This window comes from Halichoeres trimaculatus, unplaced genomic scaffold, assembly GCF_033239565.1.
Source record: "Halichoeres trimaculatus isolate MK-OKI-2021-1 unplaced genomic scaffold, fHalTri1.1 fHalTri1_scaffold_14, whole genome shotgun sequence".
Lineage (NCBI taxonomy): Eukaryota > Metazoa > Chordata > Actinopteri > Labriformes > Labridae > Halichoeres > Halichoeres trimaculatus.
This window is the reverse complement of record NW_027437192.1, coordinates 17,499,315-17,522,845: the sequence shown is the minus strand read 5'-3', so window position 1 is coordinate 17,522,845 and position 23,531 is coordinate 17,499,315. Positions and strand designations below refer to the sequence as shown.

General features: G+C 41.1%; 1 protein-coding gene across 5 annotated transcripts in view; it reads right to left on the bottom strand.

Moving 5' to 3' along the window:
* elmo1 (engulfment and cell motility 1 (ced-12 homolog, C. elegans)) overlaps window positions 1–23,531 on the bottom strand; it is a 133,173-nt gene that overhangs the window by 84,017 nt on the left and 25,625 nt on the right. For 4 of the 5 annotated variants that reach the window (XM_074686423.1, XM_074686426.1, XM_074686427.1 and 1 more), the window contains exon 2: window positions 829–986. In XM_074686423.1, the coding sequence (XP_074542524.1) occupies window positions 829–906 (78 nt within the window). In that variant the 5' untranslated portion in view covers window positions 907–986. Of the gene's footprint in view, window positions 1–828; window positions 987–20,058; window positions 20,190–23,531 lie in introns of those variants that run through there. The other variant, XM_074686424.1, reaches the window with a different exon arrangement.

Below are 23,531 nucleotides of genomic sequence, written 5' to 3'. Positions count from 1 at the left end.
AAGACAGTGGAAGAGGAGGAAAAACGCCATGACAAAGGTATGTTTGCATGTCTTAGTAACAGAATGTTTATCAGAGTGATTTGTGAAGCCTTTCAATGACATTAGCTGCTAGTTTAAAAAAAAATCTTTTAACTGGCCAGTAAATAGGTTATTATTTATGCTAACCTCTTTGTATTTGTCTAAAATTAAGCTTAACTTTGAGTTAATTTTTGAGGTTGGCCCTATATCGTTTAGATTTTTTTCAAATTCAAACAAAGTTTTTGCTAACCGTTGATAGCAAACATCAATTAAAATGCTAGCAGAAATAGAGCGCCCCAAACCAAAGTTTGCCTGGGGCCCCATGGAAGCTTGAGCCAGTTCTGCCAGGAGCACATCAGAAATTGAGCAGAGTATCTGAGGAGGATAAAGGAGCTACCTTTAAACCTGCATGTCTTGTCTACTGAGGTTCACACTTTATGTGAAATGCACTGCTTACTTCAGATACTGCAGTTTAAAATCCAAACTTCATGCTAAACATCAATCTTCCAGCCATAAAAAGCAAACAGGGTTTTTTTTAATTGATGTTTCATTATTAGCCAAACATTTTCAGTCACTACTCTATTATATTGTCTAAACTTAAAAAGAAAGCTACTCTAAAGCCAAAGGCTGGTGTTCTGAGACCTGCTCATAAATATTCCCCCACTGAGCTCTTCCACATTTCAGTGTCCAAACCCGGAGTTTAACACTCAGCTCAGACAATCAAACTGTTAAACTTACACAAAGACTTCACACTCCCTTTTTTCTACATACTTTCATGGATTTAATGTGCATTGTGTTTGTAGTTCTTACCTGGTCTATCTCCATGAGCTTGGGGAAGGCCCCCGGCCACTCGATGGCCACCTTGACGATGTCTGCCGGTGGTGGCATGGCTGAGGGGGGCGTGTGGCTGGTGTTGGTGACACTGCCTCACACCTCTGTCACTGGCACTGAAAGGTGCTCATCCAAACCTGCAGGAGGAGGGAGATGAAAGGGAAAGGAAGGGTGGGCAGGAGAGCAAGAGAGGATACACATTAGTCAAGGAAGTCCTGGGTCTGTCACTGAGGTGGTGCACTGAATTCTTAGTATTTGCAGTAAAAACAGCTCAAACTAATAATATACTTTGATACATCACATTAATGTGAAGAGGAAATGAGTCAGTTCATCTGCTTCAGTAAAGATAAACATTTACAGAGTGGCCTTTTATCTTATTACCTAGAACTACACAGGACAAGGTTAACAGCTGCAGTGCACAGGGCCCTGCCACCAGCTCTGGTATAAAAGCACATTACATTACACCTGATATCTCTTAAGCCCACAGCAAGAACAAATTCTCTTTGTCTCACAGCTGACTTTAAAACCAAAGGCTTTTCCTGAATTCCTGCAGATACCAGAGGTTCAGATCTGAAGTAAAACACAACTCAACTTTTAACACGCGGACAAGAATTTTTCCTTTTTGTACTATGAGAGGAATTTCTTTTTTACGGTAGCAGCAGCAGACTAATTTAATTTGCTGTTGCTGACACAACAAACATTAGGGCATGCTCTCGGGGAAGACACACTTGAGTTTAATTCAATTCAAATCAAAGTTAAACTGCTAATGAGGTCACAGCAGGTGAGTAAATGGAAAAGTTGTACTGTTTTTAAAGAGGCTTTCTGAAAAGCAGGGCACACAGCCTCAGTTCAGTTATTTAAATACACACCACCAGCAACGTCCTGCTATGACTTCAAGAATGATGACTGAGGCTACCCCCCACAATAAAAGCTGGAGAGACAAAGCAGATCCAGTCTTTTTACACTGAAAGGAGGGCATGGATGTGTTATAGCAGTGTTTAGCAACAAAAACCAGTGGGCATGCAAAAATCAGCTCTGCAAGTACTTTAAAGGAATATTCCCCAATTTTATACAACAAGAACTTTATAACGAAGAGCGCAAACCAGCCTCTCAAAACAGCTGTGCACTTCATTATGGTTTGGATCAGAAAGGATTATTTGGTGGGACTTATTAGGCTGTGCTGGTGCATGCTTTGCAAATAGAGTAAACACAGTCTCCAGATTCACTCAGAATAAACAGGCACTGGAAGCCAAGATATTGGTGGCTGGATCTGAAATGAAGGGGATTAAAGCTTCCATAATTATTATTTTTTACCTTTCTCTCATGCAGTGAAAGTCCCACAACACTGTGATACACAATCTGTCTTTTATGATCAATATCTGACATGTACAAAATCAGCTAGCAAGATCCTGACCCCCATCTTCACCCACCTTTGGCCCCCAATCAAATTCTGTATTGGTTATTGAATCTTCTTTTTTTGTCCACCAGTATCAACTAAATGCCGTGTTACATCTCAAGACATTATTTCTAAACTTATATTTTCATTTATTTTACCCAGAAAGTCTCATTGAGATAAAAAATCTATTTTACAAGAGTGTCCTGGCCAAGACAGCAGCAAGTCATAGAACACAGTCACAGACAAACAACACAAAATAATGACAAAAGCAGATCATCATACCCAGAGTAAAATCAGAAAAATCTGCCATCAGAGCGTTTACAACTTGATGCATTATCCTCCAACATCTTTAGTCTGCTTTTAAATAGATTTAAAGAGATATGCTTCCTCAGGCCCAACTCCTCCTGTGACAGGTCCCACGCCCCAGGACCAGCATATCTACAATTTCTTTTTCCCGTTTAAAGACTTTAGGAACAGACAGCAGAGAAGAGGTTTTGTGAATGAAAAAAAGAGGGAAGTCTGTAAATCACAACATTTCTCAACTTAAATAATCACACAAGTAAGAGGAAAGAAAACTAAGAGTTGTTTTATAAATGAGGACATGCCATTGATTTTGTCTTGGGATAGGCAACGCAGGCAAACCAACTCGAGACTACAAGTCACAATGATAAGTTAGAGCCTTAAGACTTGTAATAAACCTCAGTGCTCCATGATATACAGTGTCCAGAGGGTAAAGGCACTGTGAGGATGCATGCATGTGTAAAACATCGTCATAGTCAATCAGGGGTTGGAAAGTAGCAGCAATGTCTCTTTTCTCCAGCAAATGAAAAACAGGACATATTCCAGAAGTACAACCCAGACACAGCTGAATGTGAAGCTTAAAAGACAGGTTATCATAATTTAAGAAACCTAAATATTTTTGAGACAAGCTGAGTCCCGTCACCCTGAGACGTAATTATAGAAGGCAAATCCTGTGGTTTAGTCTTTGAGTTACTGAACATCTTGAGTTTTGTTATTTTCAGGATTTCAGAACAAATTTAAATCCCTGAACATGACTCGTACAGTAGGAAAAACATCTTTGAACCCACCAGTTCAACAGGGCCTATGATCTTTAAGCTACCATCTGACAACAGCATGAACATGGTCACTGGAAAGGCGATATACCAGTTTGAATTACTCCTACATTGGTATTATGAGGGGAAAGGATGGGAAGGAAAGTAAAACTGTGACTGACAGAGACAGCACCAGAAGGGACAGAGTGAAAGCGGGAGATAAGAGCATTTGTTCAAGGATTTGTTTCTCTGCAGAGGCCCAGAATTGAGGGACTCAGAGGCACTCGAAACCAAACTCATGCCCCCAGTTTCTGACTGGTCCCAACATTAAGATGCATCAAACAGAACCTGATCCAGTCTATGAACCCAGTGCACCCTGACTTCTTCACACAGTACTGAGCATACCAACACTCTAACACTGAACACACACTTCATGGTTGCTCTTCTCCATTATCTTTCTCAGTGCACAGAATCTGACAGAGAAACAGCCTGACTGACCTGAAACCCTGTAGCTTTCTAAAATAAGCTTGTCAGGAGCCCCATGGAGGAAAAACAGCCAAATCACAGTTGGTCTAAACCACACAGAGGGGATTCTGGGTAAAGCCACTTCTGTGTGGTTGCAGGGGGTCTAATGAAACCCATCGCTGCACGGTTATCAAGTGGAAAATGCACCATGGATTTCCCCAAAATCCGAGGAGGAAGCATCAATAATTCACTGTGTAGCCTGTCGAGAAAACTAGGATCATCCTACTTCCTGGTTGAGGAGCCTGTTTACATTATTAATACCATTTCATAATGTATCAAGGCAGGCTCAGATTAATTCCCAGGAGAGAACTGTTGAGTTCATAAGTGCGTCTGTTTACAGGGCGGAGCAAAAATCTGTATGTGCAAAAATAGAATCTAAAGATGTGAGTGTTTGATGAAAAAGTAGAAGTTTAAAGACAGTTTATGTAATAAGTCTGGCCCGGCGTTGCGTCTGAGTCACCCTGTAATAATCCACATAGCCTTTATTCAAGGGCTCGTTGCCATGGCAGCCTCTGCATCAATAGCTGGAGATGTGGATGCACCTTTTTTTTTTTACTCTGAAGCTCGTGTCATACTCAAGTCACGTTTGTCACAACTACCCCCAAACATGACTCCTCTGCTCTGGATATCTCTGCTGGAATATAAACGAGCATGTTTACTGAAGATTGGAGCGACTTTGTTACGTGTGTTAAATACTTTCTCAGATACATCTCCCAGCAGCTGCGTGTATTTCTTATTCTCTACAACCCTCCTCTTCAACATCTTGTTGTTTAATCCTCATTGTTTGGGTATGAAAGGCATTTAATAAGCCAAAAAGAAAGGTAACACTGAGATCTGTACATAAAAAGTACTTAGTAGTAAGCAAATCCTGCAGACACGACACGATTAAGGCTGCAACAACCATGTGTGGGTTTAAGAAATTAGCATCTCAATTCTGTTTTCTTCAACGTGAGACCAAAATGTCTCATGAAAGCAAGCTTTACTCTACTCATGCTAAGAATGTGTAAAAGCCATTTCTTCAGTTTGATTCAACACAATAAAGTGTTAGTCATCTATGCGCAGATTATGGTCCTTCTCAGCTCTGGCTGAAGACGAGGGGGCATTAAGAGGAAACGTTAAAGCCACCACTCACTAGACATACTGTTGAGATTTTTTTTAGCAGAGTGATAAAGGTGTAGCTAAAGGGATTTAAAAGTCAGTCTGCTGAGCTGACAGTCCACTGCTCAGGTCTAGACAGAAATATCTCAACATCTACTGAACGGATTAAATTGATTACAGATATCTATCCTTCCCTCAGGATGATCTGTTAAACTTCAGTGAGCCTTTGAATTTTTATCTGGTGCCAACATGGAGACAACATTTGTAGTTTTAAGTGGAATATCTTGTAATCTATTGTAGGAATAGACTGATTCTCCGCCGGGTCAATTATCTAGGCCAATATTTGGCATTATGGGGCATATCGGCATCAGCCTTTTTTTTAATCCAACGGCCGATATCCCTGTCTACTCTATGGAAGCCCTAGATGGTCATTTAAAATCAGTCATGTAAAACCAACCAGAAAATTAATTCAGCTGCATTACATGCCTGTAAAAGGCAGCACAAACTCAATTCTGTCCAGTTTTATTGCAGTTAAATAGAAATTTTGGAAAACTTCATTTACTGTTGAAAACTTTAGCTATTTAGGTTTTTAAGTTTTCATTTAACTTTACAAAACATGCTGCTAAGCCTGGTTGCTTTTTAATAAACATATGGTTGAAGGCATTTGATTGCAGTTAAGTGTTAGAGTTGGAAATCTTTTACACCAATATTTTTACTTTGACAGCAAATTAATATTGTCTTCAAATATCGGTTATCGGCCTCTTTGCCTACTAATAATCAGTTTCTGTATCGGCCCCAAAAAATCCATATCGGTCTATCTCTAATCTATTGTATGGATTGTCTCAAAGGTGAGTTCACACATAAATGTCTCTGTCTCTGACAGTCTCACTTGTCTCAGATCGTGGTGCTGAGTAGTAAATAATGGGACAAAGAGATATGTTAAGCTTAAAGGAACACAACACATACAGGGCTAAGTGCAGAAAGACTCTTTCCAGAGAGTGTTTCTCCTGCAGCACACAAACTCATTTACAAGACAGCTCAAGCTACAAGAAATCCCACCTGGAGTGAAAACATCAATCCAAATCAATGCTTCCAATAACAGCCCATAATGTCTGCATTTAATGTTAATTTTGTACAAGTCTGGATTAATTCAGCAGAGTTGTGTGCATTTCCTGTGGAAATAGGAACCCTACATGGAGAAAAAAACATTTCTAAACGCACATGTGATGATTCAGCCAGTGAGTTACAGCTAAAATTTGCTTGACAACCAAAAATTCAAAGAACTGATGTCTTGGCCAAGACTTTCTTTTTCTGAACTGGTCACTGGACACATACCATGCATGCATCTTCCTTTTTTCATCCTGTAAAGTGAGGATTTTTGTGTACGTACATTTAGTAATAGCTTAATTTGACACGCTGATGCATTTTTGCAGCTGGCAAGTGCAGTGTTTCTTTCAGGTAAAACACTGCAGTGCAGTCTCAAAGACTGAATGGTTTTGTTATCAACCAATTCTTATCCCTGAAATAACAAAAAACACCTTTAGAAATCAGAGATAAGCTGATAAGTTTTTTTCAGGGCTGATACAGATAATAATTATCAGTAGACAAGGAGGCCAATTACCAAACTTTAGAGTAAATATTCATTTGCAGTAACTGAAATCAACTTTAAGAGCGCGATCACACTGGCCATCCAAAACGTGCCGTGCCTAAGCACGATTGCCCCCCTGCAGCGCTGTTCCCCAGCTGGAGAGTACGGCCAGCGGTCACACTACCCCAATATGAACCCGACTTTAGCAGGTATCAGACACACAGCCCGCCTTTGTCATCGTGAAGCATCTGTTTACATGAAGTGCGATCTCATCAGAGTCAGCACAATGAGACACAGAGAGCACTGCTACAACTTTAGAGACTTTTGGACTTATAATAAGTCGTTTTGGCCCGACACAGCCCTCTAACACCCCGCTTTGTTTAAAATGATTGTGGAGAGATGCGCTCGCGGTGATCATACGTAATGGATCACACGCGCTGTCCGCGTGCTTGTGCTCGTGCATGAAGTAAACTGTGCCGAAGCCCACCTCTTCGAAGCGTGCCGAAGCACGGAAGGGAATCGTGCTTGAGCACGGCACAGTTGCGATCACAGTGGCCATTCCAAACGTGCTTTACGGCTGAAGCGTGCTTAGGCACGGCACGATTGGCCAGTGTGACCGCGTCCTAAATAATACAATATCCAACACGTGACTTTGTTTAAATGGATTTAAGTATAAGTTTATCAAACAGCTCTAAGGCTCAGCAGAATGTCTTGTAGAGTTTAATTAAGTCTTTAAGGAATGAATAGCTTTCCAAAATTTCCTACAGTAAATACATTTTTCCAAAATTTCAATACAACTAAAATATCATTTTATCTTTGTTTTAAGTTCAAATAAAAATAAAATGTGCAGTGAGTCAGCGTTCACCTTATAGTGCTTCCCTGCAATAAAACTGGGCTGAATTGAGTTTGTTCTGCTTTTTATGGGCATATAATGCAGATGCATTATCTTTTTTTTTTTTTTTTACATGACTTTGATTTTGAGTGTTTTGGCCACCTAGGGCTACCATAGTTTAGGCAGGGAAAACCTCCATGCATGGAAACAGCAAGAAGCAACTTCTGAAAATTTGCAGTTTAAATAATTTCTTATCATTTTTAAGAGCCAGGAAAACGTATTCCAATCAGATGGTACTGTGGGTGGGACAATGCTGGAGACAGAGTGACTGCAGACAGAGAGGCTGGGCCAGTTTTAAATTAGTTTATTATCAGCAGTTGGATTAAAAAAGGCAGATGCCGATGTGCCTTAAATTATCAAATATCAGCGCCAATAATCGGCCCTGCAGATTATCAGTCCATCCCTTTCAGAAATGTATGGAATTTGAGACAAAAAGTTGTTTTTTTGGTTGTTTAGACCACCATTCCTTCCAGAGATGCTTAAAATGTGCTTGTAAAGCTAGTTACTGCAATATGGGAATACAGAAGTAGTCCAAGCCCACAAATGTATGAGCATGTCTTTCACAGACACTTGGTTAAAGCTTATTGGAAAACAAAAAAAGAGAATTGAAAACTTAGAATTAACTTCATTTTATTGTTAACACACAGTAGAATCTGTGTACATGTTTTGAGTAAACTCAAGCTAAGAAATGATAGATTTAGTAAAAGAAAGCCATAACTCCACAAACACCATACTGTCCAGGCAGTGCCATACAAATTTTCAGTCTGGTTCACAAACATCAGTGCAGGTGCCCAGTTTTATGTTCCTGTTAGTGATTATTTGTCACATTTTTGGTTAATTGTTGTCATTTTCTCTAAATGAAGAGCTTGGCATCAACTAGCTATTAAACTGATGACTGTTTACAGCATGTCTGACCCTCTAACTGCTTATTTATCCTGACCTGTCAGATCACACTGCAGTGATGTTACCATTTTCCCACGTTTCAGAAACCAGCTTCTGTTATCACGGATAGAGACTGCTGAGGCTACAAAAATGAAAACCGACGGTAAAATAAAATGCAGACAGACAAGTGATTCTGTGCGTACTCAAAATAAAATCCTCTTTCTAGCAGAAGAATCAGCTTTGGTTTTCAAGTAAAGATAACAAGTATGTGTTTCTGTGTGTGTCTGTGTGAGTGTATTCTGAGCACCTTGTCATCATCTTCCGAGAACTCCATGACTCAGAGAAGGTTGGCCTTGAGGCTTATTGATTGGACACAATCAAGCACACCGGGACACAAACCTATCTTACTGCTGACAGCCGCGGTAAATCCCTCGAAAACGAGCTTGAATGTAATTGTGAGACACAGCGGTTTAACGCACAAGCACACCGTGAACAGGCTTCAACGCTCAAACATTCATTTCATCAACATGATTCTCTTTTTCAGAGAAAGACTTCTGAGCGACAAGGTGTCACATCATTATTTTCAGGTGTGTGTGTGTGTGTGTGTGTGTGTGTGTGACCATGAATGTTTACTGCTTCCCGGAGGACTGTGTAGCAAATCTCTATCCGCCACTTCTGTATCTCATCTTTACAGTGTAAATGAAAACTTGTTATCGAGCTGGCTGCTGTCAGAGCTCATTGTGCCAGAGCCGATGATTACTGCAGCCTGGTTAGGGTGGTTTTTGACTGACTTCATGTTCATCTCTTACTTTGCCAGAGGAAAAGAACCCTTCTTTGTTGTGTTTGTTTTTAAACCAGCAGAAAAACAGTCTGGTTTTTCAGGATTGAAGACAGACTGTCAAAAAGATGGACAACATGACAGCTAAAAAAAACATTTGTTCCTCCCACTGAGTGGCTGCAGCACAGGTCGTGTAGCATTGCCTCCTCCATTCTATCAGATGGGATATGAGTCAAACTGCAAAACACACAGACACCATAAATTGATACTTGATAAATATAGAGTGCTCTAAACACATTTCCTGACCATGAATCGCTGTGTTATAACTTAACAACTCCAGAAGCTAACACTACATACGTAAAATATAACTGGCCAAATACAAAGTTAAAGGGGACATATCATGCTGATCCCTGATTTAATACTTACATATAATATAATAAATTTGAAAACAAGACCTTTCACCCCCTGAATTTTCAAAAAATTAGATATTGTATTTTTTCTGATATCCTAGAACAAGATTTAATGCCTCTGAAAATAGGTCATTTCCAGTTGGCCGCAAGATTTTGACCTTCCTGACGACACGAGGATCCTCTCTTTTTATTGGAGTAATCTGATAAAGCAGCTCCTCCTCTGTGATGTCAGTTAGTCACACAACCACCACCGAGGGATACACCCACCAAGATCTGAGTATAAATGTATAAACTATACATGTTACAGTACCGGTTTGACTCACCGCACTGAAGCGTCCTGAGATGATCTGTGTCGAGGTGGATTTTCTTCCTCCTGAGCTGCAGAACTGTCCTGGTCTGACTCGGGGTCCAATACAAAAGCACGTATCCTACACTCTGCCATTTTATTAGCGCTATCAATGCCTTACGGTGAAGTTTTGCCAAACAGCAAACTCGCTCAGTCTGCTCCATTCAATGTGGCGATTATGTAAATACTGCCATGCTGCAAAAACCGCCCCCTGGCTCTACCCCCTCCGCCCCTCTGATAGAACTGACCAATCAGAGCACAAAGGGCTGTGATGTTGCGAGGTTACTGGAGGTCATTCTGGAAACGGAGCGTTTCAACAAGATCTTCAGAATGGCCTAAAATGAGAATATTGAGAACGCTATTGTGGGTCAATGAAGGAACTAAATGACTTGTACTGAGGGCAGAAATGCTTTACAGGCATCCTAGTCTGGCATAGTGAAAAGGAGAAACAAGCATGATATGTCCCCTTTAACAGAGGAAAAACAGACACCAATGAGAAGTGGCAACATATGCATAAACCACTTTCAAAAACAGAAGAGAAAGAAAGAAAAAGCAGCTCACACTGAGACTTGATGTTTGAAAATGTAAACGTCAAATCTACACAAGCTGAGTAGGTTTATGTGAACAAAAACAAAATGTACTGATGTTTTTTTGACATGATAACCAGCTTTTAAATTATCTGCCAGTAAAGGGATGGGTATTGGTAAGATTTTATTGACACCAATGCCATTATTAATTCCAATTATCAATTTCTTCTGTAAATGTTCTCTGTGGGCTTTACAGGTTTACTGAATCAACAACATTTAATTGAGTTTATATGAATATACTGAGTTTAAAAGTAAACAAACATGACGCTCTTGGTATTACTTCTAATGGTAAGGTCTGCAGGATTTCCCTAAAAAACTAGAATGTCAACTTTTACAGGAATAATCCTGCTTAATCGTCACTTCTGGGCCTCTATAATTGTGTGTCAGTGTCCATGTCTGCCTCAAACCCTCACCTCTGCCTGTATGTTGATGTTTTCGTTGTATTCGGATGTTTCTGGGTGAAGAGTAGATGTGCCAATCACAGTGCACCCAGTGTGCACGCAATTCTGAGTGTTGATGGTAACGAGTGAAAAATGCCATCCTGAGCAGCTACGAAAGTGGACATAGCACTGAGGAAGGAAAACACAACCAAAGTTAAATGAAACGCCAAACAGACAAAGCTTTTTTCTACACAAGGGTGAAGCTTGGCTCGACTTTCACTCATATTTGGCTGCAAGGAGAGGAGCAAGCTCTTGGAGAGCAGTGACGCGAGTTGGCTTTCTGCTAACGAGGTATGTGTCAAATACCCGTGATTAGCTTGTGCTAACATGCCAAGTCAGGTACACAGCTCTAGTCTCTCCCACGTAGAAATGAGATGCTACAGGTGGTTGCTGGGCTACTGAGTATGTTCACATGCTTCAGTAGGAGGCTGTGAGTGTGTGCTGCCACTGGCACTGAGCTAAGGAGGAGGAGTCCAGTTTGAGTGTTGTGTAACAATTAACAAAAATTCCTGCAGACCCTACCTTTAAATACTAGTTTTTAAAGATGTGCATCGCTAAATGCTTCAACACATTGGTGGTGATGCCACCCTTTGTAAAGAGAAGCCAAGCTTTCGATCTCTTTGATCTCTTGGCCATTGTCTCTGCAATTCCCAACATCATAGGAGAGAGGTAGCATGTCCAGTATGCAGGAGCAATTACTTCAACTCTGTTTCCCATTGGCTGCAGTCTCTTATTCACTAGTATGGTAAAGCTACAGGTTACTTACTGTTGAAACATCCAATCACACTCCGGTAAAAAACAAAGTTGAGCTAATGTTCATGATTTCTCACATTTGAGTTAAATGACTCATGTCTACAAATATTTTGAACCTTTTTTAGAACTGTCACGCTGCTCCCCTCCAACCCTGGATTTATTCATACCATTTTACACTTGGAAAAATTTTGCTATTATACTCTATGGATAATGGATTAGAGGAACCAAAACTGGAACTGGAATCAATAAAATTGAAATGGCACCCAACCCTCCTTGCTCTGTTGTTTCCATCTATTTTTATTATCAGAGAACTACTGTAAGCTGATATTATCATCACTCTCAGCCAAGTCTTGTATATTGTACCCAATTATATCGTACTGTTCTGTGAGTCACCTGGCAATTCCCAGCCTTACTGATCATGCTGGTTTATGAACAAGTGTTTGCAGAGAAGTTTAGTTGTTTCACGCTTAAAATGGAGTTGAACACCATGATTGACAACTCTATAAATACTTATGGCTCATTCAGCGCTGTCATTTGGCTTTTCATAACCATGAGCTCCAAACAGACACTCAAAGCTGTTATGTTATGGACTGTGCCAGGCCAGCCAGAGAAAGCTCTGCCATTTTACTGAGGAGTTGTGTGTTCTGGTGAGCAGAGGGGGCAGGACGTCGCCAGCCAATTTTTATGATACATAGACTTTAGCTTCAAAAGATGTCACCAGTGCAATATGCCAGCTCTATCGCGGGATAAAAGGAGGTCCATCTTTATATACAGGTAAATGATCTGACCCCGTGCCCTTCATTCCTCTGTTGATTTACTTTCTCCACAACCTCCGGATTTGCATGCTTTAATCAATCTTCTCTTCTTTTCCTGCCAGGTCTTTTCTACTCTGAACAGATTATTTTGCAGAACTCACTCAAAAAGAACATAAACCAGCCAAAGAAAAGCCTCCAACAGACTCCACACTGTCTATTTTCAGTCATGTAAAGCACATTTAAAATCTTTCATTGGTTTGTTTATCATAATATACTCCATACTGCCAAAATCATCAAACCGCTATGCTAGCTGGGCTCTTTTCCAGTGAGGTACTGTAATCTCTGAACGTGCATGAGTGCAGTTAATCTGTCTCCATTCACTCACCCACCTGCTGTAACCAGAGAGGCATGTGCCGCTGGGTTCACTGTGGCTAAGATTCCTCAGCATCAGAAAAAAAAAACACTAAAAATCTCACATTACCCACAGAAACTTGTGATCTGATCTGCAGCCAGAGGTTGAAATCTCCAGAACAAATACATCAATAAACAGAGGGCAGAGAGAGTAAGAAGAGAGGGAACAGAGGACGAGTGAAAGGTCTGTGATTTGTTTGGGCAGCAGAGGAGTGCTGGGTTTCACCTCAATAATTCATGATGTGTAATGTGAGGGTCACATCGCCTGAACAGGAAGGAGGGAGGGAGGGAGAGGAGATGGGGGGGTGAAGGTGAACAAGAGGAGACAGGAGGAAGGTAATTAAGAGTAAGGGAGGGCAGACACAGCCAGTAAACATGAAGTAATGACATTAAAAGTTCATCAAGATGATGGGAACATGGTTCTGTAATGAAGGGAAAAGTAAAAGATACAGGAGATACAAGACAGTCTAATACATTTTCTGTTAAATCTGCATTCATGCTGCCAAAACATAAGATATGTCCTCTGGAAGTTACACAGACAGAAGTTAAAGTGGATATAATCAGCTTGTAAAAGGTGATGTCACACCTGTTGCTTGGTTGTAAGACTAGATGGTATGGCAGAAAAATGATATTGCAGTATTTTTTTTAGATTGTGGCGGTATCACGGTATATCACAGCCTTTTTTTCCAACTAATTAATTTAGTGGATTGGGATTATTTCTGAGTGGAGACCTCTGGTAATTTGGTGTGGCACATACACGCGCCTATTAATCACTTGATGTTACTCATGTTTCTGATTGAAAACTCTGCACAGACCCACCAAGCTTCAGTAGCAGCACCTCACTCTGCAGCACACAGCCAGCCGTACATTCCAACAGAAGAAGAAGAAGACATCCACATCCAGCATCAGTCAAACAATGTGCATTGAAAACTTCTGGATAAACAGATTCAATTTAAATATTTTAAAACGTAAAAGCTACAACGCAAAAGATCAGCTCTCATTGAGTCCTACCACCGATATTCAACCATCAGAAACACTGAGTGAGTTTGCAAAGTAACAATGACTGAAGCACTACGATCTTATTTTAATTCTCAAGTCTTCAAGAGGGGAACATGGTTCACCTTGTATTTAGCTGCTGACGTTACCATGATGTGCAGCCTGTTAGCTCCATACAGGCAATGAATTCATTCTTTACCAAAGTCTGCTTAAAGCGTTTTATCCTTTCTCCTCATCTCCAGGTTACTGTCCATACAGAACTACTATTGATCAAAAGCAATGACTCGTCATACATGTCCCAGTCCTTGATTCCCAGCCCTACATGAACCTGAAAATGACTTAAAAAGAAGTAATCATCAACAGAATGTTCATGGATAAAAAATATACTGAAATATTCACTTTCACAAAGTTAAATAACACTGATGCCGTAGTTTCATCATGCAAACTCATGGCAAGCACCAGGTTTCATTTCTAAGTCTGCAAAAAATCATTCAACACAACTTTCTAATTCATATGTAACAGCTGTCAAGAATTTTAATTAAAATATCCCTGCATAATACAGTGAAAAATCACTCCTGTTTACTGTGTTTAAGAGTTTTTAATACTTTGGAGTAAGTTTAATTAAATCTCTTAATGGACTTGGTGGAGACAGTGTGTGGACACAAACAGATTAAGACTGGAGGCAAACATGATGCTGGTGAAGCACGTCCTCTCCTCCAGCTCCCTCATGGGACTGTTAATACGGCGACCCCTGATGGAGTGTGAGACCGTGAAGCAGCAGGTCTAACAGAAAGACAGACTCTGTTCAAGATGTCACTGTCCTCTGCTCTTAAGTTTATTTTAATGGTCTGCCTTTGACACTTCACACTCAGCAACATGAGCCGTGTAAAGCATACTTATTACCACGCATCAGCCCTCCTGTGGCAACTCTCTGACTCATTTTGACACATGAAACACACACGTCAGACTACAAATTAACTCCACTGAAGCCCACCCCCCTTACATCCTCTTGTCACATCAGTTTCACTCGAACTGATGGATTAGTGAAGCTTTCATTAACCAAAAATTTGAACCAGGTTCCCTGCAAATCCCAGCCCTTGCACATCAGTCAGTCTTTGACGTGTATTCTATCAGTTTTCTTTCCTTGGACTGCACTTTCTGTCAGTGACCTCTGAAGGCCAAGATCAGGCATTAAGAGCTGCAGTGTTCAAAATGCTTTAACCCAGTAGTTCACTGTAGTGTACCATTTTCCAGCAGGTGTCCATATGAAGACACATTCAAAGTAACACACTTCACCTGTCAGTGGTCATAATGTAGTGGCTCATCTGTGTGTTTTCCCCTGCCAGCTCTGTTACCCTCCAATGAATGAAGAAGAGGAGCTGCTGTGGTTTCAAAACCAAACCCAACTTTTAGACAGTTTATAAATTTGAGTTTTTACAAAAAAAATACCAGATTTCCACTCTGTGTGTGATGTTCTGTTGGCTCAAACCTCTGCAGAGGACATTCTTTCACTGACAGCCCAACGTTAATATAACATCTACCTTTGTTCTTTTTCAAATGCCAAATACCAATAAAAGTCTGAAAAGGGGCACAAGACTCCTGATATTGTTTATTCTATAATACCTTATTCCTCCAGTGGATAACTCATTCACCTCCTTATTTGATTTTATCAGCTGTGAGTCTATTTTTGGAAGATAACATCAAATAGAGAAAAAGTTGCCACCAGCTTTAAGCTTCCATAAGAAACATTTTATTACATTTTGATCACTGTAATGCTGTAGTCATACCAGCCACTAAAACATATGCTGCAGAAAACCTCCCACTTTTGGCAGGTACAGTTAAAAAAACAGTGATTAGAAGTGATCTTAACCTCCTACAGTCAGGCAGCAAGCCCACTCAAATTTAAAGCCATTTTCAAGGAAGCTCTGACTCACCCTGACTGCCCTAAAACAGTTTTATACCCAATTTCAGGCTGCAATTGTTTGGGGTTTGAGAACATTTAAATCTATTATTGTCATATGTGGTAAACTGCATATAATCCAATTTAGTTAAAGCGAGCGTGCCAACAATAAAAAAAGAAGCTACTTCTAAGCTACTTTTAAACACGGAGCGAGAAGCGCGAGGTCACCCTGTCAATCAAAAGACTTTTTCTTAGACTGTAAAAATTAATCCTCTTAAACTTCCACATCGGGCTGCCACAGCTCTCATGTGCTTAGAGTGTGTGTGTGTGTGTGTGTGTGTGTGTGTGTGTGTGTGTGTGTGTGTGTGTGTGTGTGTGTGTGTGTGTGTGAGAGAGTGTGTGTTGGGGACGTCAGAGTTCATACTAATATGCGCATATTTACTCTTTGTGTACACACTCATGCTTCAACTTATGTACATGTGATGGTTTCGGTGTGTGTGTGTGTGTGTGTGTGTGTGTGTGTGTGTGTGTGTGTGTGTGTGTGTGTGTGTGGTTGTGTCAGTGTTAACCTGTGGGCTGGATGGATTTCAAAAGGACCCCTTCCAGCTCTTCATCTGATGCCTCTACAAAGAGCCCATCTCGCTGCAGGGTGTGTGCATGTGATGGTTTCTGTGTGTGTGTGTGTGTGTGTGTGTGTGTGTGTGTGTGTGTGTGTGTGTGTGTGTGTGTGTGTGTGTGTGTGTGTGTGTGTGTGTGTGTGTGTGTGTTTGTTTGTGTGTGTGTGTGTGTGTGTGTGTGTGTGGGTAAAAGACTACAAAAACAGCGCTGTCCTTTATCTGAGAGCTCAGACAAAAGCCAGCGACATGGTGCAGGGGAGGACTGAGTTATTGTTGCTGCGAGCGTGACGCCTGCTCACGCCCACACACACACACTGGCCACAGGATGGTCATGTTACACCCTGGAGGAAAGGTGTGTCAGAAATACATACACATACACAGACTTTTAACCAGCATGGGTAACCAAAGACCGTTGTGACAACGTGACTTACTGCTGTCTCTTGGTCATATAGTTTCAGTCCTGTTTCACCTCTGAGAGCACCTTGGGGTGCTGACGGCTCAGAACTACATCAAACAGTGAGGTCATGATGTTTTTCACCTGGGCTGTTCACCTGGCCTTAAGAAGATGCAACAATATAGGGGTAGCAGAAATATGGTGTTAGAGGATGTTACATTTCTCTGCAGAAACATGCGTTTAGACGATTACTTGTCTGTTCATCCTGAGCCTTGTCAGATGAACTCCAGCCCTCCACAACATGATAAAGAAAAACAAGAAGAGAGTTAATACACAATGTTTAAAAAAATGCTCCTTAGCTTTGACTTACAGGCTCTTTGACTTTCTGCTGGGGGAAGAGAAATAAAGTTGGGGATTAAAATAATATGTAAAGAAAAAATATTTACATCCTCTTTTTCTTTCGGTACGCTCTTTGTATCTGCCGTAACGATGACCCTGAGGGAGGAGGAGTAGAGCGTCCTATTTTACCCAACAGGAGAAAGTCTTTTCTATCTGCCCTCATAAGATGCAGGGGTAGGGGTTGTTAATGCATATGGCTTAACCTGGTGGAGCTGAGTCCTAGCTTAAAAATATGTTTTTCTAGCTCAATCCTCTCTGTCCTCTGTCTAAACCCCTCTAGAAACAGTTGTCTCTGTTTGATAAGATACAGACTCTTGCTGCCCATTCATCACTATTGATTATCATGCCTGAGTGATGGGGGTTGGTAAGGGCCACGGGGTAGGCTACGTTTCTAACAAGGATCAGGATAACGCCCCAGTTGGTTGGGTTTTCTTCACTGAGCATCTAGCTTCTTTGTTGGAGCACGAGCACCTTGTGTTAAACTGTTACGCTTCTCATATTCTAAGCATTGATCCAAACAGCTTGTTTTATCGCTTCCAAATTAGCACCAATAAATCTGAGGGCATCTCATAGTAAGTTGGGGCTTCATCTGACAGCATCAGAACATTGTGAAAGCCCATCTGTTACACCCAGCACCCACCCACTTGGTTACATACAGCACGCTGAGTGAGGGAGTTTTGCGTCTTGACACTGAATATATTTACTCTTTAACTGCAACAAATTTACGTTACGCAAAGTGTTTATATTGTGCGTAATTGTGCAGCTTTCTTTGCTGTTACAAGCATCTTATCGTGAATTTCCTGCGGTCAGGTTGTTTTGGTTATGTTTTTATCCATACGCTTCTTGGGTAAGTCCAGTTCTCACTCACAGAATAGGAAATGAGAACTGCAGCTTGTTGGTTGCCCAGCACATCAACAGAGGTGGAGGAAAACTTTGTGTGCCATCTTCTGGATGCTGTTCCTATGTTACTGCTGTATCAAACAAATGGGATCAGGATTGGATCAATATATTACATATATATATTATATATTGTTTTTTTGCTAGTCAGAGCCCCTGTGGTGAGAGACAGGCCCAAGGTCGAGCGCAAGGGGCAGTAGTTAGAGGCAGGGGAACAGAGCAAGAAAAGAAAGCCCCCATCTTTCTTTTCTTGCTCTGTTTAGCCGGAGGAGCGGTTACCACTAATCGGGGTATGGGTAATTTCTCTGCCATTCTGCTGAGTGCGAACCTGTACACTGCTAAATCTGGAGCATTGAGTCAGTGGCAGTGCATGCCAGTAAAATGTACGTGCAGGAGGAGGGCAAAATGGCAGAAAAGGATTTGATTGGTTTAACAGATTGGATCCTAAACGATGTGATTGGCTGATGTTTACTTGGGTTTTCTACTGCTGTGCATAGTGGATATTACTCGCTCTCATTTAAGAACACATGATGTATTGCTTGCCATCGAGAAATATAGATCATTTTAACCAGTATAACAAAAAGTGTATCTAAATAAAACAACCAATTAAACCTTTAAAGTATCCAACACAAATTTTAACTGTTCCTAACTGTCAGTCCCTTAATTCAAAGAGGTAATATTCTTCTTTCAATCCACAGGGGAGACTCAGAGTTGATGTATCCAGGTTGGGAGTTGTAGCTGTAGAATAATCCAAACACATAGAAACCATGGTCCCAGGAGTGCCACGACAGAAGGGGCACACAGAAGAAAGAATCTTACAAATGCCTCTATGTTGTGCTCAGTGCTTATACCCACAACCAGCCCACAGGAAAAGCTGCTGGCTCTGAGACAAAGAGCTGACAAAACAGCTACAAATAAAGGAAGAAGACAAAGGGAAAAGGGGGGAAGGCTGAGGTCAGGGTTTGGAAACATGGCTCCTCGATTTGACCAGAGGAGGAAGTTCCATTCTCTGACATGCATACATATGTAAATATATATAAACCAAGACGATTATTATATTCAGGCGAAATGTTCCTAACAGAGAACACACCATCAAACTCAGGGAAGTTTTATTCATTTGAATAGGAACAGCCACCTCCAGATTCAAAAGTTTGACTGACAAGCATTGCAAAAGCCTGCTGGCTTCTCCTTGTCTGACACTTGCAGGGCCTTAGGTTGTCAGAGAGCTGCTGCAACCAGGATATCCTGTCTAACGTCGGTGCCAGCACAGTGTAATACCTTACATCAGCAGTGAACCGACCTCCTACAAAGATATGAGACTGCTTAAAGGGCAAAAAGTTAACCCTTCATATGTTCCTTACAAAGTTGGATCAACTTTATTTTTGTTCCCATAAATGTTTACACGTGAGGAGAAAGGTTTATGTGTATTGCTACACTAAAATGCTGGATAAGGCAGAATTGTAGTCAAACTAGCGAGATGTGAGCAAAGGAGGCATGCGATTTGACGTAAACAAGTGAGTCAGGAAGAATTTGGGATGCTGTGATGGCAGACTGCAAACCCAGATAATCAAAACCCAGGAACGTTTAAGGACAAGTTGACAAAACTGAGACATGAAATACAATGAGGCTAAAAAATCCAGCCTCCAGGCAAACAACTAATCCATATTGTGTTTTATGGAGGAACAAAGTAATATTGCCAAGTAATTACTTTCCAATGCAGCAGATTTATCAGCTGTATGAGTACGCGCTCTCAAAAATCATAAACTACAGCCACCACATTTCCATCTCACTCCAAAACTATGAGGCCACAACTGTCTTAAAACACATCCTGCCTTTGACTTTTTCATTCTTCTCTGGTTCAGATGTGGAAAAAAACAATATGAGTCCAATCTCATATCAGCCAGCAAGCACGCGCCAAGACATTCACTGCTCCAGACTGCAAACATCCAACCACAATGTGTTACCCACTGGTGACACACTGGAGGGGAAAGGAGGCAGGAGGGTGCACAGACAGAGCCGCACCCTGAGGCCTAGTGCATCCTGTGTCGCGTGAAGAGACAGAGAAAGAAACACGTTTAAGATGAGAAACTCACCCGGAAATCTTGACACCCAGCAGGTTTTGCTAAGTTAAAGCAGCTTAAGCGTGGACAAGGAGGATGCTCTTTTCTGACCAACTCCAAGTCCGAGTTAGTGCCTACAAGAAAAACGCCTTAAGCATCATAATCCAGAGACAAAGACTTTGCCTCGGGCAACAACAGAGAGGACCAAGAGTGGCTGAGAGAGACACACAGAGAAGGAGGAAGTAGGCGTTTGTCGAGAAAAGAGGAAACAGGTCTGTCAGAGAAAAAAGCGGCAAAATTGAAAGATAAGACGGCAGCAGACAGGAAGGGACTGAGCGTCACAAGTAATTACAGGCGATACAAGTACCTGTGTACTAAAACACACAACACACTGAGCATTAGGATTAATTAAGTGTAATTATATCTCATAAATATCTCATTATTCCCCCTTCCACAGCAATTTGTTGAGTTAGCTTAGTCTAAAGAATGGGAAACAGCAAACTTTGCACCAGAATCCATTAAAAAACATGTGCTGTGTAAAATATTTCTCTTGATAGGCCAAATATCTTCTGCAGAAACTTTTTTTTACACTTTAAGTGATTTTATTATAGATAAGACTAACACACACTGGCTAAATAGGAGAGTGGTACAGGTGCTGGCAGGTAGATTAGGTAACCTTTGGATAAAGCCAGGTCAGCTACTTCACAGACCCACAGTCTTAATGCCAAGTTGAGATAAGCTAAACAGCTTAGGTCAGCATAACTTATCTGCTGGACGGATATTAGAGCTGAAATAATGTAACCTTGCTGTTAACCCATATTCAACACAACACTGGAAATGTTCTTTAAAAATACAGGAAGTGAAATGTAATTGGGAAAAACAAAGCTGAATTTAATGTAGAACTGCTGGACAATAAGTCAGTGGCACTTTCACTTCCTCACTGATGCAACAGAGGCAGAGCCGTCCACACACGACCAGTGCCAGTCGTGAGTCACATGGTTTATACTGTCACTGATGCCCACTGCTCATTAACTCAGAGGCCAAGTGCCCGAAATGAGACGTTTAACTGTTCAAGCAGAGCGATGACATCTTCCTTTCAGACATGGAGCTCAACAGGCCGTCTGTGCCACTGACACACTTAAACAGATGTTTACTCCACCCAGGCTGAGGTCAACTTTGGTCCGAAAAAGGCCTCTTAAATGAAGACTTCCAGGGACTTCAACTCCAACTCCCAGAGAGCCTAAAAGTGAGAAAACATTTCTACTCTGCAACCACAGAAAAATACAGACTCTGCAAGAAAAAAAACTACAATAGAGCTGCTTTGTGGTTGTCCTTGACCATGGAGACTAGAGGAAGTAAAAAGTTAGGATGACCTTTGTTGTTAATGACTTCTTGCTATGCAGCGAAGACTCTTTTTTGTGTTCCTAACACAAGTGTCTGTCAGAGGACTTAAAGTCTGCTGAGTCAGAGGGCTGACTTGGGACTTGGCCGTGTCAAAGCTTAATAATCTCTCCAAACTATTTCAGCTCCCAGATGAAAACGCTGTCTCTCTGCCACACTGACCCTTCCAGGACGCTGCACCATGTCGGTGGCCAAGTCCAACAAAATCAACCTCATCTGATGCAGCTATGACAGTCTACTGTGGTACAAAGCCATGACATGAAACTTGATACAGAAATGAGATAAAATAAGAGATTGCAGGGTTTTTTTTTTTAGAGGTTTCCAGATGTTTTGCAGCTAGCCAGTGGGACTCTGCAGTGAAAGCAAGAATCTCAGCTCCACACAGATGTGCTCCAGGAGTTTGGCTCCAATAACCATCTCCTGATGATCACTTGTTAAGCCTAATACAAGCATTAATATGTTGAAAAAAAAAAGATTTCTTTTACAGGAATATCAGGTGTCTTCTGGGGCTGCTTAAAAAAGTGTGTAATGATGACCTGTGTTCATGCATGTCATTCAAGAAGATACACGTCGCTTGGTCAGAGCATAGACAGACTCAAATCATCTTTTCAGGTTGTTTGTTGTTCCAATCAGGAGCTATTCAGCCTTAGTATGCAACCCTGGATAGGCTGAAGCATTGTTTGACAGAAATGACTGCTTCCAACAAACACAAAGGATTTAGTTTTGACAGGCAGAAGGAGTGATTTGAGGGCAATTGTTTGGCAAGGCATGAAAAGATGAATGTTTAACGCAGGCAGTGACAGTGTGGTAGGAAGAATCTTATGCAGTATAAGTGTAATTTTACTTTGGAGCCTTACTTTACCTTAAAAGGGCTGTGAGGAGTTTCTACGTGATCTTGAAAGTCTCTTCTAGATATATGCCTGACTGTCACCCAAACTTTAAAATGAGATTATCAGCACCAATAAAGGTAATTTCTAAATGCTACTTCCTCATTTCCTGATCAGATCAAGCAGGACTGGATTGATTTATGGCACATCCTAGTCTCCATGACACCACCACGCCGGCTGACAAAGTTTAGTAGTCTGCTGAATACGATTTCTATAATTTTTTAGAGATGGTGGACACAGGAGCCAAACTGTCAGAAAAGAAAAGGACAGAGAAGCAGAAGAAAGATAAACTGTAGAGTGATAGAGCACAAGCTAAAGGCTAAACCATGAGCCAAAGGCTAACACAGGGGCTGAATTGTTGGTGATAATGTTCATTTCCAAACCTACATACAGCAGTTATTCTGCAGTGGTCTGTTCAAACTTGAGAGTCTATCAATGAAATGAAGAGTGAGGTTAAGGTAGCTCTGTTGGTAGATGACTGGCAGGACATAACCAGGATTCACTATTATTGCACATTACGGACATGCTACCAGGCTTCCAGCAGCGCAAAATATAGATGCTACTGTGCTATGGTACAAACTCACAATTGCTTGTTGTCACATTTCAAACAACAGCGTTACGTAACTGACAAACACCTTACCTCGGCGCGCTGTATCTAGTGAAAAGTTGTCTTGAACAAAGGAAATTTGATTTGATCCGCTCCTCATTTAATTCCAAAACAAATGCAAGCACAACAGTGTGCATGACAATGCGGGCCAGAAGTGGCGAGGCAGTCCAATTAAACTAGATCCTCTTCACAGCCTCTTTAATACAAACCCAAAAAATTGCATGTTTGATGTTATCAAAAATAATAACACTGTTTCCAAAATTACGAATGAATTATTTCCGTCCTCAATTGTACAATAGCATTTTACAATGAGAACTAAAGGCCAAAGGTCTGCTTTTTGTGGTTGTTTTTGTTGTTTGTACAATTAAAGAGAAACTATAATTAGTCAGAGGTGACTCTGACCCTGGTTTACATTGCTTCGTGTTGTTTTTCATGTTGCTGATTCATAAATCAAAGCTTATGGTTACTCTCAGCTCTAATGGCTCTGGATGAGAGCGTCAGCCAAAGCCCCCAAAAAAATAAAATGTCAATGCAGATGATGAACATTAATATCAAACAGGTGTTGACGTCACTGGGTTCATGGTTGTATAACTTGTGCTTTTATCCACAGT